Raw genomic sequence first — 18,115 nt, 5'->3', positions numbered from 1 at the left:
TGATCCAGGTTCCTTCTGATAACATCCCCTCTCTCAAGGTCTGCATGTGCTGTGCGATACGGACATTAATTTTCTTATCAATATTATTGCTCCACATTGTTTGTGAAACATCGGATTATCTAGATAGAGGATAAAACCAAAAGGAATCAAGTTGCACTTTGAGCAGAGAGGGCTTTTCTTTTAATCAGGCATTTGGTTAAGATAATAGGCTTGAGACCCTAATTGATTATTACTATTTTAAGGTTTTAAGATGGCTAGGTATAGTGAGATGCTGAACATGAAAAAGGCTTTAGAAATGGCTTCAGTGCTAGTTTGGAGGACTTATGTAATTTCAAAGCACTGAAAAGGAATCAAAGTCTCCCAAAAAGCTGTTGTCCAAAGCTTAATACATTGTCACTCGGACCGTAGTAGAAGAGAAATAACTGGATTTGGACTTTTTCATCTTCAAAGGAGTAACTCTTTCCCAATTTTATTTAAGCTTGGATTTCAGGAAACTAGCTGTATCCCTGTTTAGAAAATAGCTTGTATATTTATGGTGCAATCTAACTATTTTATAATAAAAATAATACTGTTGGATTACACAAGGAAGCCTGCTAATTAAAGAACAATAATACCTTGAGCACCTTGAAAACATCTTCTGATACTCAATTAAGGAACAATAACCCGATGAACTTTAACCTATAGACCATATTCAGACTTTCTACATAAAAGTAATTGCATCAGTCATGATTTTCTCAAGCTACAACACAAGCTCTTGATTGGTAGCTCAACGTCTGAGACTCCTTTTTACAGCATTAATTGGGAAAGCAGACAATACTCTCCCTGTAAACTAGATTTTAGGACGAAGGTTAGTTGCCTTTGTACACGTTTACTCATTGAAATAGGAATGTTTGCTTAATAATTCAAAACAAATAGCATTAGACAACAAGTCCTAATCCTGATTTCTCCTCTGCCAGTGTAAATTAGGAGAAAATTAGGTGAAACTCTATTTGATCAGTGTAGAAAGACTTGTTTAAAACTTCTTTGAGATCAGAATTAGGCTCCAGCAATTCAAGCCTTTTCTTCTGGCTTCTTTACTGTGATCGAAAAGAAGAATATGTAAATCGCATTATGAATTTTCCCCCCAATTAAAGCAGTCATCAAGTTAGGGAAAAACATTTTTCATGTGGTACTTGTTATGATAGTGTTGCATCGTGTTTGTACGCTATACCAACCATGCAACTGGGTAATGGCATATTACTTATTAGTTAGTATCCTGATCTGCTTCATTCAATTTGGTCTTATTAGCCTGGGCTTTTCTTGCCCTTGAGGAAAAAATGATCATCCTCGTGAGCCAAAGTGGGGTCTTGTGTAATGAGCTAACTCCTAGCGGGACCTAGACTTGGGTTGAAGGCAATGATTCAACAATATATTTAAATACCTGCTTAACTTTGTCAGCCTATCTTTATTTGGCAGGACAAATAAGCATGTGCTTTAGTCAAGCATGTGATTAAAATTAAGCATGTGCTCTAACTGCTTTGCTGAGTCAGGGCCTGCCTTGGCTAGCCAGGTGTCTTAATTTATACCCAGAATTTCAGTGAATGAGCTCTGTTAGTTTTTTATAAAGTGAGTAAAAATTCTCTCATCCTCATTTTGAACACCTGCTTTACTACCAAAATGTGACTGTCACACAAAGCTGTGGAGATAACCAGATCATATACAGCAATTTCAATGTCCTGTCTTTGGGATATTTAGCAAAAGTATCACAGTGCATGTATTTCAGTAAAGTGCCGTATGAAAAGTAAATCTTGCAAGCTTTCAAGATGTTTAATCATCTTTTCAGTAAAGGAGCTCGTTAATGCTAACATCTGCATATGTAATTACTTGACTTTACCTATTTTTTTCTCATTCAGAATTAAGTGGAACAGCCAAATTGATATATTTTTGCATTTTGACCCCTGTTAATAGGTGCAAAATGTTTACTTCACATATTTTGTCAATCCTGCTATTTCCCGGTCATTCTTCTTTTGCATGCCTAGCTTCTTTGTCCTATTTCTCTCATTTTCTTGTTGCGCTGTTATCACAGCTCAGCGAAAGCTACAGTCTTAGGCCTGGATTTTGCAATCTGAACCATCCAGGCAAACCTTTAAACTTTCGTGGAGTTGCACGTCAGTGAAACTGAACTGTGAATTCACAGACCAACCGTGCATCGAATTGCGTTCAAGATACAACTCTAAGCCAAGGGCATTGCTTTTATGCGTATCAAGATATTATTAATGATTGGCGAGATGAGTCCCTGATTTCCTAATGTTTATAAGTAAATAACAAATTGGAGAATTGTGAAATTCACCTTTCATTTGTGAAATGTTTATTTTCAGTATTGAAGGATGAAAATCTAATCACTCTTGTTGCATGCTGTTGTTTAATGATTACTGTTACATGTAGAGGCATAAGAAATGTTCCTACAGAAGTAAGTGGACATTTCAGGTGTACTCAGCAAAATAAGAATAATGAAGTTAGCAGGCCCAAACTAACTTATTCAACTTTTCTCATGCCCTGCGGGACCCTGAGAGCTAGAATGTGTTTAAAACCATTCTACGGCATTTTCATTTCTGGTTTTACCTGTGTTGGCTAGGTTAAGGTAATGCGGTTAGCCATGTGACAATCATGTGTTTATTGGATGATTACAAAGCACTCTAGACTTTCCCTTAAAAAATGAGCCAAATGTCCTTCCATAGCTGTGATTTGTTTTTTACTTCCATATTTAAATTTCACCTTCACTCTCAGTGCAATAGGAACCTGCCTGGGAAATGCAGGTGGAAGTGGACACCAGAGCAGAGCCAGTATGGTGCACTGTGAAAAAACCAACACGTGACAGATGCTCGTAGCATTGCTGAATGCACTTCTGGAAGTTGCTCAGATACTGCCATGATGAGCACAGTATGAGAAGTTATATAGCATAGACTGGCTTCCCTACGAAGGGCTCTGCGGAGTAGTAAGCGTCCTGGCCCTGATCCAGCAAGGCACTTAAGCATATGCTTAATTTTAGGCACATGAGTGGTTTCAGTGAAGACCTAAGAGAATTATTTTTAATTCACAGATCATTTAATTCAATAGGCAGGTCTGCTGCAGCATATGAAAAGTAGATCTTCATATTAAAAATACTTGGGAAATTGTCACTGAACAAACGTTGTGTATGGCCAGCAACCATTTCTAAAAAGCAGAATGATGTAGTCATCACCTTTATTATGGTAAACTATAAAGCAGATCAGGCAAAAGCATTTACAATTATCTGAGAGCTATTTCTAAGTTGAAAATAAGGAAAAATAAAAGCTTGTAAGAACATTTTTTCATTTGAAGTAGAGAAAAATTTATTCTCTTGATGTAAATAAAAACCTTGTTTGCAGATTGAGGAATTTGTTTGTGTTGAATTTCAGCATCAATTTCAATATTTTATAGTACATTTATCTACAGCTGGAGCATGACAGATTTGTGTATATTTATATGTTTGTGTACATAATACATATGTATACACACATACACAAGGATGCCCAAAGATATACATATACACAGTTTGAAAACTCATCATTATTGCTGAAGTATAAAAACATGCCTGATGTAGAAACTTGTCTCAAGTCTGTTAGCTTAGCGACTGCGTTCATCTGGCACCATAGGATCCTCACAGAAACAGAGAAGTTCTTCTGTGCAGGAGCAGAATTCGCTGCGGACTTGGCTGGAGATGAACGGCTGACCTCCCTCCAAATCTCTTCCAAACTTTTCCCTGACATATCACCCTCCGTAGTCCTGCACACAAGATGCATTTCTTTTAATTCCCATTCTACAGGTAGAAATGGCAATGGGATATGCTGCTGTTTTTAAACAACCCCAAAAGAAAGACAGGAGAACAAATATGCAACTTACATTAGTCCTACTGCTCTGGTCACTATAGGTAGGGGCGCAGGTATTGCCATGATGGGTGTGGGGTACGGTAGAATATACTGAATGTAGGGAAATTGTACTGAATCTGACAAACAATTAACAACGGAGCAGATGGTGCCCCTGCAAAACATTCAATAATATATGTGTGCATGCTTGGAATCAGTGACTCTAAGTAGGACAACCTAAAAAGGTATGCCACTTATCCTGTGGACAAGTAGGACTTTACAGTTCTTTTAATAATCTCTTTATCCTGAGATTTCTCCTTTGACCCTGATTTCAAAAGCAGGAGGTCAGTCTGGCCGACTAACTGCAGACCTCTAATTGAAATCCAGATATGTCCCGCGCGAACTGCTGTGTCCCACTCTGCACACTTAGACTGGGCTGCAGCCTGAGAGCTGCTCCTTTTGTAATTGATCATACCCGTGAAAATTAAATGAACATTTGGTGGTAGGCATGTTTTCAGAGAAGAAGGAAAATACTGTTATGTAAAGTGTAATAACATTTTGATACCAAGTGTAGAGGCATTCCTTGCACAAGGGAGGCGAGCATGGCAGCGTATACCCTGGTTCCTAAAGACAGTCCAAAGCTCGAAGTTAATACTTTTCTTATGCAGAGGTTTATTTTTCTTTTCGAAAGCTAGTTTTAAATGTTAGGAATTTTTTTTCGTGGGAAAGACATTAACTTAATTTTTTTAACCAGCTGCTATTTTAAGATTTCCCTAGTGTAACCTTAGAAAATGAAGAGTACATCTTTAAATCTTGTTTTGTTTGAATGAATGGGTAGATAATCCTGATCAGATGTTTCTTTAGAGAATAATGTTTAAAACGATTATGGAACTTAGCTGTCCTGTCTGTTTCCTAGGCACAGTATTTTCATTTCAATTGTGAAGTCATTAGGGGTCATCCAAGGTAACCGTTTATTAAAATAGTCCTCTTTTGTTTCAGATTTCCTGTTGAGATGCTTTAACATGTAAAAATCTCCCTGCTGATGTGTCATGTTAGCTTTCCTAACCTCTAGATAGAAACCACAAAGCAGCCTACATAGCTGTATGACTAGTTACCCACCTACATAAACAATAATTACTGCTAAGTGGGAAATTGGATGTCACATTTTAAGTCTAAATGAAAGTAAAGTATTTCAGAATACTGTCATTAAATGCTTAAAGTTAATCGCAGTTCTCTCACTCTGTTTGTTTTGTAGGACATTTGGGCTTCCAGGACAGTTTTGTCACATCAGGTGTTTTCAGTGTGACTGAGCTAGTAAGAGTCTCACAAAGTAAGTATCATTTTGTGGCCAGTTTATGTGGTTTCTGCAATCCCAGTTTTTTTTCTTTGATTCTTATTGTGCCCCTTCCCCGATTCAGAAACAGCGTCTTGAAAATTGAGAATCTCTCTCCCCGCTTCTCACCAGTGGACACTGTTTATGTGCCACATCTTTTAATGTGGGAAAATAAAATTGCATAATTTTAAAAAGTAAATAAAAAAAATTTAATTCTGCAAACTTGCATGTGCAAGTTGATAACCTCGTGCAGTACCGAGCTGAAAATGGGCAGACTCCGTATCAGAGTGCAGATAAACGTCTGCAAAGATCAGCTTACCCAGTGGATCCCTTGCAGGATCCAAGGACTGTATTTTAACCAGACCTTTAGAAATGACATGATCTGTGCGCATAAGCCTGGAAATTTTCTTGTGCCGCTTTTGCCTGTTGCGTTCATCCATGCCATGCAAACATGTGTTTGTACACCTGCAAACTGATGAACTCATTAATAATGCCAACAACTGTACCAACTTCAGCTCTGATAACCTCAGTTGTGCAGAGGCGTACATCTTGACTTCGCAAGGCGCGCGTTTTCCATTAACTGTATGGAATTCTGTCTTCTGGAAGGATTTGTTTTTTGACCTTTAAAGAATGCTAATGCCCCCAGCATGAATGACACACTGCAGCATGATCATTACAGGCTTGTCAATACTCACTAACAACAGTGAATTAAGAGTACCTGTCACCACCCTGTTGCATTGATCAAAGGTGCATTGATTGTATTTTGCTATGACATAATCCAGATAGTCCAAGGAGAGCGTATGGACAGGCTCTTGAAAGAGAGACTCCTGGTAAGCCAGGGCCGTAGGTACTAGTCCTTTGGGGATCTTCTCTGCAGCTAGTGTAGTAACATCACATTGTCGCCAATTACCACTGCTGCAGGTGAACCACTCAACTATGTGCCCCTTTAAAACCTTAGGGTTTGTAACCAATCTCTTTAGCGCAACCAGTGATAAAAATGGTTCTCCTCCCAGATAGCAGGAATATTTGTTTATGTATTGGCTCTGAGCATGTAATTTAAGTCCTTCTGGGGCTGGAATCTAACTAGCACAAACCTAGCAGAGAATCTCTGATTTTGAGTCAGAACACAGAGTTTCTGTAAGGATTTTTCTGTTTTATTTTCTCTTTCAGAAAGACTTGCACTAGCTAGTAAATCGTCTTTGTATTAGAAAATAGGATGCTACAAGGAAAGCATGGCAAGTGGGAGATACCTGAATGTCAGAGTTACATGTGCTGGAGGGAGAGAGACAGAGGGAGAAAAAGTTGAAGGCAGACATTTCTCCTGAGTTTTCTTCCCTGACAACTGGTGGGAATTTTGTGAGAAGGACAAAGTTAACAGGACTTAGAAGTCAAGAGGGGCTGCTGAGCGCTCAGCACATTTGCAAATCAGTTCACTTACTCAAGTGCTTAAATAGGGACTTTGACACCTAACTCACTGTACTGCATACACTAACTTGCTGGTACCTGCAGCATGCTGGACAAAACCAAGTTATCACCAGTCTTTGAACATCTCCGTGTTGTGTCACTTCATTTCAGTGTGACAACGTAAGGCTTTTGAAGGCCAAAGGATTCACCCTCCCCCTCTGCAAGGCATCCCACTTCACCACAATCTTATCTTCACTGTAGGAGCCCTACACAGCAGAACTGCCTCTGGACTCTGTCAGCCGTGCTTCATGTGTGCACAGGACAGGGCTGCTAGAAAAGTACCCCTGTTCAGGACTTCAGCCTTCACAGCCAGCCCCAGTCCCAGCCTCCCTGAGAGTTTGGCATTGACCTCATGAGTGTCATGTTTCATGTCTATTAATCATCTTCCATTATATTTTATTGTAACTAAACTAAAACGTTGCGTATCAGAAATCCTAGCATGCAGCATGTTTTGCAAACTATGAACCGTGTCCGAGAGATTCCCTCTGCTTGCCGTTGAAATGCACCACCTCCAAGGGTAGGGCACCTGCACACAGGAAGAGCAGGACAGACATGAACTTTGTCAGAAAAAAGAAAGGAGGTGTCGGTGGGCAAAATAAAAAGATTCAGGTTTTGTCTGTTCTACACACAGGGGTGTGCACTCTTTTTCATGAGCTCTTTAATAATCCTGGGAGGTCAAGACCTCAGTTTTATATCCTGTCTACAAGCCAGCACCTCTACCAAAAATAGTGTCCCCAAAGCATATCGGGATATCACTTCAGAACTGACTCAGAGGGAAGAGTGCCAGCAACTGATTTAGCTACACTGCTTTTGATAGCACCCTGGATTTTCCTTGGAGATGCCCCAGACATGTACTGACCAGCCGTAACCTTGTTTACTTTGTGAGGTCTGAGAAGCCCACAGCCTGACATGCCGTGGCTACCCAGTAGGATATGTTTAGTGCAGAGTCTCGCAACAAATTCCCAGCGAAGTCAGTATGAATTCGCATGCCAATATTAAAAAATTATTTAACATAACAGAGCAACAAAGTAATTGCTGCATATTTGCCTAAATTGGCAGGCAAGGTCTTTTAAAGAGTGGGCTTTTTGATATTACCCTTTACTGCGTTGTCTACGTCTTCCTGTGTCTTGATTTAAGACCAGTCCATGGGTTACTTTCATGCTGGGGAGCTCACCTTATGAACAGCCATCATCCAGACTCACTGGCAGCTATTAACAGTCTGTAGCTTGAGTAATCCAAATGTCCTCGGTCCCTCTCGTTTTCACTTTCTGAAAAGTCATTGCTCCCTCAGCAGCCACCACGGCCAGGGAAGGAACAAGCCTGCCTATCCATAGTGGGCCCTCACGTTTAGTCTCTGCTGTCTTCCTGAGCGTGCTCTGTGTTGGCCTTACAAAGAGGTCATCTTTGTGTATGCCCGTTGTCATGTTTCTTTCCATGCTTGCTTTTGATAATATGATGATAGAAATATGGGACTTCCCACAGTTTTAACTAGCCTGTGGTTTGCTGCTGCTATCTAAAATTAATCTTATGAAATATTTTTGGTAGCAATTATGTGCCAGGTTTATTTAGTAAAGTTCCCAGAGGTCCACATGACAAGGAGTCTCAAGTAATAGGCAGTTGTCTCCGTCATGCAAATTTGGGGAATGAATTAATCAAGCAAAAGGTCAGCTGTTACCATTATCTATCTTACCTATCAGTGCTGATCATCACAGTTTCTGTGAGCTATTGAACAAGTCTAGACTGTTTTGGTAACAGAAACTTGCTTTCTTCAGTCCCACAGATGCAGATTTTCTTTCAAAATGCTACCCAGCTACTGAATTGTGCAGAGCCTAGTAAAATAGAGAAAGTAGATCATAAATGTTCATCTGAAAAACAGATAGACCCCTCTCCACCCCATCTGGTGTGGATGTTGCAGACCATGCTGTCAGTTCTACATTATTAGCAGGCAAAGGGTGTGAGCTCCTTTCTAAGTGTTGTCTGTCACCCCAGATACTGGGGAGACCCCTTCAGATAACAGAGACTTCATTCTTCCATCTCTAGAGAGGTTTGGGCTAACAATAAAAGGCCCAGAAGCAGAAGCGTTGGAGATGTACAAGTTTTGTGAATTGACAGCCAGCTGTTGGCAGAGCAAAACCTTCTCCCTCTCTACCCTTGTTAGGAAAATGTTCCACTCACTGTGTGCAGCTATCTGCAGGGCACTGGAGAATACCCTCTGCAAAAGGTGCCAGCAGAGGGGTGGCTGGGGTGCCAAGCCACTGCGAAGTGCCCAGTCCCGTTTGCTTGGCAGAGGATGGGAGGCCATGGCAGGGAGAGAGGCATGGGGAACGCTGTTCTCCTCTTGGCTTTCAGTCTGCATGGTGTGCTCTTGTGCAGAGAGCTGCTGGGAAGATCTCCTCCCTTGGAGGTCCTTCAAGCAGCCAGATAAACTGCACTGCCCAGGATGTGAAGAAAGATTTAGGATTTATGAACATTCGCTAGAGCCAAATCAAACACATTTGTTTTGTGCTGTGTTATTTGTCAAAATGACATCATTCTTCATGCTGATAAACAAGGGAATTCTGACTGCGCCCTGGACTGAAAATGCCATGCTTTGAGTTTTAAGATGTTAGCTGGGTGCAGTAAGGAGCTGTACGGAGCAAGTCGTGTGACTTTTAATCCTTCTGATGAGCCAGTGAAACCACAAGCACGCAAGCATACATGCAGTTGCTTACTGCTCCTGTATAAACACAGAAATAGTCTAGCTAATTATCCCTGAGACAGTTACACTAATTCCACAGGTAAGAGGTGCTTTTGTGGCCAAGGCATTTTGAAAAGCTTGGGATCCTGCAACACCGAGACTGCTGGATGGGGTGGGTGCCAGACTGGGTTAGCGGCTGCTTTAGGAATGGAGGCAGGGGCTGAAGCTGTCCTTGCCGTGCGGCAGGTGGACAAGTGCTAGAAATGAAAATAATTGCCACCGCTCCAGGCATGGAGTGTGGGTGCGACGGAGGAAACACAGCTTCCTCACGCCTTTCGCCAGTCGCCAGGTACAGTCGAAACAAACTGCAGGGAAAGTCCTGCCGGCTCCAGCACATACTGGATGCCTATGGCAAGCTGTGGGCTGCCCCGGCTCCTGTCGTGGGTCTGGGCCAGACAGGCAGCTGCAAAGAGCAGGGAGGATGCTGCTGCCTTCCTGTAGCCCAGGAGAGGAGAAGAGGCTCTCCTCCACGCAGAGCACGTGTGTAAAAGCCGGGGTATAATAAAACAGCTCTCTCTAAACAGCAGCCTGTATGTTTTCTGCTATACTAAGCATTACAGTAGTGAAGGTAGTTAAAGTCAGCAGCATGAAAATTAACATTTAAAAAGATACTCTGTATTCCTTAGCAAAGCACTGCTATCCAAAACACACTGTTTGGGCTTAGGTATAAGAGGAAGAAAAAAGATTATAATAAAAAATAGACTGCAGGCATAGAGTGAACAGTTGCCGTGACCTTGCCTTTTGTATGCCATTACACAATTCAATGGCAGTCCACTCAAACCTTGCTCTCGATCAATATCCTATTAAAGCAGCACAAAAAGTCTCTATAAACTTAGTGGTTAGCTATGTTTATAAATGGAACTCAGCATAATTAGATGGTCAATAGCAAGCTGTACTTGTAATTTTAAAATGAACATCACACATTTCATATCTGTTGTATTCGGCAAAACCCCTTTGAATCTAATGATACAGTGGAAACAAAGGCCTTGCAAAAAAAAAAAAAAGAAAAAAAAAACAGCTCCCCTTTCCCCCTTTCCTCTCGGCAGCAGCAGCGCAGTGTGTTTCCCTTTGTTTATGGAGTCACAACACAGGAAAAAGTTTATTAGTCAAATGTCATGTTTCTCCCATTTAACCTTAAACACATTATCACTTTGCTGCAGTGTTACACGTGTAATGATCTTAGTCACATCCCAGCCCCTTTGTAAAAATAAATACATAAAAATGGAAAAAAGAGAAACTAAATATTAACATGACTAAAAGAGACTGCCGTATTCCAAGGAAGACAAATGCCAGCCTGGCTGGTTTTATTTAGTGGGTTTCCTGTTCTGTAATTCAATAAATTTTTCAAAATAAATATTCCAATTGGGTTAAGTCAGAGGGCTTTTTGTTAATTTCTCTGTTATTTTTCTTGACATTTCGGGTGAAGATCTGAGCTAACAAGCTAGCAGCGTAGGGAGCAGGCGGGCAGCCGGGGCAATGCTGCCCCGTGGCCCTGGGACTAGCACAGTGCTGGCACTCAGGCAGAGGTGCCCACCTTCCTCCTCCTCCCTTTGGGCAAACTAGCTCCTCCTGCCCCTCAGAGCGAGCAAAACGTGTTCCACCTGCACAGGGATTTTTTTGTGATGCCAGCAGCTGAAATGGGAGCAGAAGCCGGCATCAGTTTGTTTGCTTAGAAAGGCTGTGCACACCAGCAGGCTGGGTGTTAGGGGAAGAGAGGTCTTTCCTCCTCGCCCCCTGCCAGGTCGGAGCCCTGGGTCAGAGGACATCTTGATGCGGCCATGTAGGTGGAGACTGTTGTTTTGACTCGTAACTGCAATTTCTGACAACCTTTCCTGTTTGGGAGATGTTCCTGAGCTATCAGAAGGTCACTTTGCTGCAGAGCGTTTCTTACGGGGGGAAATGGTGTGTTTTTAATGTTGCCTGGAGTTCCTGCAGGCTGCAGAATGTAACAGCCGGCTGTGCTGGAGTGGAGCTTCCCAACCACGCTGCTGCTTCATGTGGGGCCAGAGCCTGTTCTGGGGTGTAGAAACAGGGATGTAGGAAAGTTGCGTGGTGATCGTCATATGCTACAATGAAGAGGGTTAATTTAGACAGTTTTGCCACAGTTTGCACCACTTTGATCCCTTTGCTTACTCTCTGGAGCTGCAGCCTTTGCGGGGAATCCTGCAAATAAATGCAAGCTTTCTGGGTCCGTACAAGGTGGACAGTCTGCAAAGGCAGTGTGAAAAGCCATTTGGAGCACGCTCAGATGCCTCCTGGCTGGGCTAGCTGCACTGTGCCCACTCTGGTGGTGCCTTGCACTGCAAAACACAAGAGTAACTAGAGGAGGCAGGTGCCAGGCAGCGAGCTCCCCGCAGCTGTAGCCCAGCCAGGAGGTGCGAGGTGTGGCTCCGCTCCACCGAGGCTGAAGCAGAGACAGAAAGCACACACAGCTTCAACCAAATTCCAGCCAGGAAGAGGAAGCGACCTTCTGCCATGCGGATAAAAACATTAACCTCTTCCTGACAGTCTCAGGGTGGGCTCTGCATGTCAGCATCTTGCTGTGTTTAGTGATAGTAAGTGGGGTAACTGCAAGCAAAGGTACAAATACCCTTTGCTGAAAGACGAGCACCAAATACGTGCCTCTCAGGCAGGCAGGAGAAGGGATTTAACAACAGCTTAGCCCTGTGCAACGTTTGCCACAGCACTTCTAGGGCCAGAGACCTTGAGCTCACTGGGGCAGGATCGTGGCTCCTGTGTAAGGACTGCTAAAGGGTTTCAGGTACTCAGCGCCATAGGCCAGCCAGGAATTATAACCTCTGCTGCTTAGATCTGTTGATGTGTATTAGAGGTGGGTTTTGTTCTTTAACCCTCTGGTTGCAAACAGGCTCTTGAGTGTGGCAAGGTGGTTTGGCCTGTGACAAACAAAGCATCCTTCATGTTTGCTACCCAGGCAGGAATTACTGTGTGATTAGCCTTTTCTACTTTGTGCTGAGTTTACGGTGTTAGCAATACGTTGTTCCTACCCCACCCCTGGTCTGGAAATACATTCCATTTTCCTATAGGGCCAATTCAAGGGTTGGAGCAGAAACCTCCAGGGTTTGGGGAGAGAGCCATAAGCAGAGGGAAGTGAGAGAAAAGAGAGAAGTGTTATCCAGATACCAGTTTTTCTTCCATATCTGTTTGGGTTAAAACTGTTTCATAAATCTTGCAATGGCTAGGAAATTCATTGTGCCTCTGAAAAAAATGATGCTTTAATTTAGTGCTTGCCTTTTTATGTTCCTGTTTGGAAAATAGTATGCTTAACCTGTAAAACTTACAGGTTTTCGTAGGTAGAGGGTGCAGAGGAATTGATCAGTAAAGGGTTTACAGAGCACAAATCTGTTTGGCAAGGAAGTTGCTGAAAACTGTGGAGTAGATGCTGCAGAGTACCTTTATGATTGATTTCCATTCAAGTCAGACTGACTGCAGTGTGGTCATTTTTCTAACCCATAACTGCTCACACTGCAGCAGTCTGCTATCTGCAGGGTGTCTGAATTATAGCAGTCCATGTCCGTGTTACCTTTTACACAAATTACTTACACTGGTTTCTTTTTCCATGCAAATTCATCAGTTTTACAGCCTCTTGTAGCTGCTGTCAGGAAACTGTTGCAGAAAGCACAAATTGATAAAACGAGTTAATTTTACTATGCTTAATTTTTCTTTCTTTCTGTTAACACACCCTCTCATATACCCAGTGTGCAGGAAGCATATGATAGTTAAGAGAAGATAACAAAGGATTTGAGTGTTCTTGTCATAAATTACTTCCCAACTTAATTCCTTCTAATGATCATTCCAGATTTTCTCAAGTTTTAATGGTGTTGTGTATTTTCCGTCTCATGCTTTTAAAAGTCTGTGGCTATCCAGGCTGTTCCCTTTCTGTCTCAATGACGTTCTTAAAAGATCCTTGCCAAACAACAACTAATTGTCTTGTGGGGATGATGAGGCAGCTGCAAAGCTACATTATTGCTCTGTCAAATCTGACATTGTGAGCTCCTTAAGACTTGGGGTGAAATACTGGCCCCATTACAGTCAATGGCAGCACTCCCAGAAGCCTACGTTTCAGCCCAGACATGTTAGCTGGGTGATAGGAGCTATCCTGTCTTCATTTCCTCACTCCTGCCCCATCGGAGTGAAAGATTTTTTCATGTTTGAAAATGGGCCAGATTCTCAGACCAAAGATTAAACTTGGCTCAGCATCCTTGTGTGGCATTGAGACTGCCTCGCCTTTGTTGCTGTGAATCAGGGCTCCCAGACAATACGTTCCAGGCCAAGCTTGTGCGTTTTATTGTGCAGTACGTCCTTTTTCAGATCTCTCTGAAATGTGAGAGAAAATCATGATTTGCAATTGTCAGCTCCTAAAGTTGTATTGTCCTGTAAATAGCACTGGAACAGCAACAGCGGATATGGTACTATTTGCCGTATAGTGGCATTTCTTCGTGAAACTGACTTTAACATTAAACTGCTCTGTTCCTTTTCTGTTCCCAGAAGAACACGGCACATGGAGTTCATAGGCTTGTGCCTGCAAACTTCAGGGTGTGTAGGAATTCATTATGTTTTAATATAAAACTAAGGCTCTAGGACAGGGAAATTAAAGGTATTCATATCCCTTACAATAAAACATAGGTGTTGGATAAGGTAATGAGAGGTGAACAGTGAAAGCTAACTGCTGGATAAAAGTTTTTGAGAGTCATATGTCTCTAGTGCTGATTTAGCTGGAGGAGAGGCCAGAGGAAAACTCAGATGTTCACAGGCAGCAAAGAATTCAGGTTTCTCATCTGCTTTTGTGCTTTCTCCAAGGAGCATTTGTAACCTCTGTGCTTGTGGATGTACATCACGTATATACCAAAGGTCCTGAGGTGTGTATTTCCCTGCCTATACTGCTTATAGATTATGCCAAGCACACTACAGGGATGATGCAGCCCATTTGTAACTATGCCAATAGATGCAACGTTGTCCTAAAAGCAAAAGCAACAAGTTTCATTAAATGTTAGAATGATGCTAATAGGAAAGCAGTGCTTAAAGAAAGTCTTGCTATAATTGTTTAATTTTTTTTTTTTTTTTAAAGAATACCTTTGGGGGAGTGTAAAAAGGAGTCTGTGTCACGGAACATTGTATTCTTGGTAAAATATACATCTTCTTGATTGCAATGCCAGTTACCATTAGCATTTCCTAATATCCGCGTCCCACCTGTTCTCGTCGTGAAACTAAACACACTCATGAGGAACAAGAAGGTGATTTTGAAGTGCAATTCATGCCTTATTCACATGACTTACTGACTGCAATCTCTCTTGTTTCCCCAGCACCGATAGCTGCAGGAACAGGCCCTAATTTCTCCCTCTCAGATTTGGAAAGTTCTTCATACTACAGCATGAGCCCAGGAGCAATGAGGAGGTCTTTACCTAGCACATCCTCTACCAGGTAATTTAATCTCTGCTACTACCAGGTTACTTGGAAACCCAGGCCAGCATCATTACTCATCTGGGAAAGTAACCATTAAATTCTTTGACAAGCTGTTTGGGGGCCTCAAGATGTGGAGCTGTTTCAGATTCATAGAGCTGAATGTTCAGCTGGATTGCGGTTAAGAGTTCTTTTTATATGTACAAGCTTCGAAGAAAAACTGCTGCATTGACTTGTATAACTTCTGGCTTGTACCTCAGTGTATCAGGAGAAGTTCCACTGGCATTGTTGGAGTTTTACTTGTGGTAGAAGAGAATTTGGAGCATGTTGAGATGTGCCACTTTGTTCTAGCAGGAAAGTCTTAAGATAGACTTATATGCATTCTTTTTCATAAAAAGTGTTATATCTGTGAAACTAACATAGTTTTAGGACCTTGGCCTACAATGCATTCTGGTTTTCATATAGCATTCAGAAATTTGTGACTCAGCCTTTGAAGAACTGAATTGTTAATGCAGATGACTATCCAGTATGATTTTGATTTTGGCTTAGATGCCAACTATCAAACAAGGATATTTTTTATTTTTTACCTTTCACTTTAACCATCCATGAGGTTAGATTTATAAACAAGCCCAGTCACTCTAGTAGTCTTGAACACTATTAAGGAACCATATTGATTTCCCCCCCCCCCCCCCCCCCCCCAGCCAAAATAGATCACTTATTTCAAAGACATGATGAGAAAGTCTAACTTCAGCCCAGGGTTCTTTTACATTTTTATCTCAGTCTGCAATGCCATCAGCTTTGCAGTAAGCAAGTACACATGTAAAAAGTCTCTATAGTTTGAATATAGCTGTTGTTTTTATTTAAAAAAAAAAAAATATCTTCAAAGAGAAGCTTTTAGCAATAACTTCTTACAGTTTGCAGTGATTGGAAGAACAATCTAAATCTTGCACTTAGTGTGCACATTATGAAGCTCGGTGACTACAATTCCCATTACACATCAATTAAAAACTTTGTGCTCTTTCTTTTTTGCGTGTAAACTGCGTACCCTACAGTGCTCATCATTAGCACCATTCTCAGGTAGAATTTACTTGTGACTCCAGAAGCAAAAAAGTGAGGTTATTAATGTTACTTAAGAGCTCAGTTGTTGCTCTTCTATTCTTCTGCAAATAGCTGCCACTGATAAGGAGCTAATTATAAACAGCATGGGTAGTTAATAACTTGGTAATATGTTTGTTTTCCTCTCATTAGGCTGTTCCCAGTCAGAAAAAATAAAATATTCCTTAAATACACAGACTCAGCAGAATTATCAGGCGGTAGTTATATTGTATGCACACAATTTCCCCTATTGACACATAACAATTCTCTAAATTAAGGAATGGCCAAACCTGCATTCCACACATACCACAAGAATTATTCTTCCTGTTTCTCACAAACTGATTTTGCATACCCGCCAGCTCCTACCTGTGCAGAGCTTCGGGTGGGGAGCTGTGGAGAGGCTGCAAGTTTTAAACCAATAGAAATTGCAGTGGAATATTTTATGTCTGTTAAATATGTTCCCCCTACACAAAGGAGCCTGTTCTTCAATGCCTTAAGTCTTAATAGAATACAGATTTGGTGAAAAAAGTGAGCTGACCCAGCCTTGGAAAAGTACTTAGAAGAGAAATGCTCGGTAACGTCCCCATGCAGTCTGTACAACTCATTATAGAAAACAGAGCCAAGCTGAGTGTCTTTGGGATCCTCTCCCTGCAGAACTACTGGAGTGTGAGTTAGTGGCCACCAGAGACCACTCACTGAAAGGGTTCTTCTGTCTCCTGAGCCTTTGGTGAGGGAGGTGTGATATATCACAAGGGAATCCTTCAGTACTGACACTGGCTGGAGGTACCTGTTGGGGGCTTTTTATGCTTGGGGGCATACAGTTGCAAAGTAAAATGCTTATACTTGTAGGAGAACGTGAACATTTGAACCAAGAATGAATTCTTCCATCATTCACTTGTCTATGCTTCTTCTTATGGGACTGAAGTCTGGGTTAATTTAATGGCTACGGTTAAAAGATGATTGAAAATATAAGTTTGAAGTGATAAACAATTTGTCTTTCAGAATAAGCTGTGGAAAAGTCTGACAGTTAAAATATGTCTTGTGTGTCATTACCATATTAATTCAAATTGCAAAAATCATGCAATACAAATTAAAATTCTTGCCTTTTTATTGACCTCTGTGTGCTTTGTAAAATGTCCTACTTTTTGATCTGTAAAAGCTTAAATGTTAAACTCTCTTCTAGTTAAACTAACGCGTGTTTAGGAGTTCAGTCTGGAGTCTGTGAGAGGTTGTTGTATCTCACTGAAGCTTAGTCATTGGCAATGAAGCATATCAGAAACAAAAAGTGGATGCCGAGAGGTTGGGTGGGCAAGATGGCTGTGCAAGCCTCATACCTTCCCCTTCTCAGGGCCCTAAATCTGTTATGGTTTCCGTAACCAAATTAGTTTCAAGCAGGGCTGGCAAGATGTGTCCCAACAGAAGTACCTTTGTTCCTTTCCATACACGTAGTATTTATTATGTGTTTTTACTTTCTCAGCTCTACAAAACGTCTCAAGTCTGTGGAGGATGAGATGGACAGTCCTGGTGAGGAGCCATTTTATACAAGCCAAGGGCGCTCTCCAGGAAGTGGCAGCCAGTCAAGTGGATGGCATGAAGTGGAGCCAGGTAAGCCACGGCTTTCAGGAGCCCAAGAACATGATCTCCAGTTGCTCTGTTTTGCTATCAGAATACACTGAGTGCTGTATAGAAAGGTGATCAATTCTAAATATCTTGTAACTTCTTCTGAGAAAAGGTCAGTCTAATGAAAATATAGTAGTGGTTTTATTGCTCCTGCAGCTGTGAATGTTTCTGTAGTGTGTCACTTCTGTATTTTGGCCAAATATCTGAAGTATTTAAATAATGCAGCAAAAGACAGGCGATCTTTTTCTGTCAAAACGTCCAGGTTCAATTCTGGGATAGCGGTGACAATCGCTTAGCAAAAAGCAGTACCTGTCTGGTCTGTGCCCTATACTTATAGTGTTTAATAAATATCCCTAAACTTATATAAGGTAGAAGGACTTTTCAAGCATTATACAATACTTGAGCTCACTTAGTAATGACTTTTAAGAGACTTAGAGAAGGAGTTGTTTTATTAATCTGTAATACTATGAAGTGTGATTGGAGGCTTCATATCAAAATAGATATCACTGGGCAGTACACTTCATAAAGTTTAGGAAGCAGCTCTTCTGCCTCTTCTCAGTTAATTTTTGTGTGTGATCTTTCTTG

General features: G+C 41.5%; 1 protein-coding gene across 9 annotated transcripts in view; it reads left to right on the top strand.

Moving 5' to 3' along the window:
• NFIA (nuclear factor I A) overlaps positions 1-18,115 on the top strand; it is a 254,575-nt gene that overhangs the window by 157,882 nt on the left and 78,578 nt on the right. For all 9 annotated transcript variants that reach the window (XM_082313301.1, XM_082313306.1, XM_082313305.1 and 6 more), the window contains 3 exons: positions 5,119-5,193; positions 14,719-14,836; positions 17,388-17,515. In XM_082313301.1, the coding sequence (XP_082169427.1) occupies positions 5,119-5,193; positions 14,719-14,836; positions 17,388-17,515 (321 nt within the window). The remainder of the gene's footprint in view (positions 1-5,118; positions 5,194-14,718; positions 14,837-17,387; positions 17,516-18,115) is intronic.

The sequence above is a fragment of the Platalea leucorodia genome (assembly GCF_965183815.1).
Source record: "Platalea leucorodia genome assembly, chromosome: 5".
NCBI lineage: Eukaryota > Metazoa > Chordata > Aves > Pelecaniformes > Threskiornithidae > Platalea > Platalea leucorodia.
Note: the sequence above shows the minus strand (reverse complement) of the source record. Positions and strands in the feature narration are given on the sequence as shown.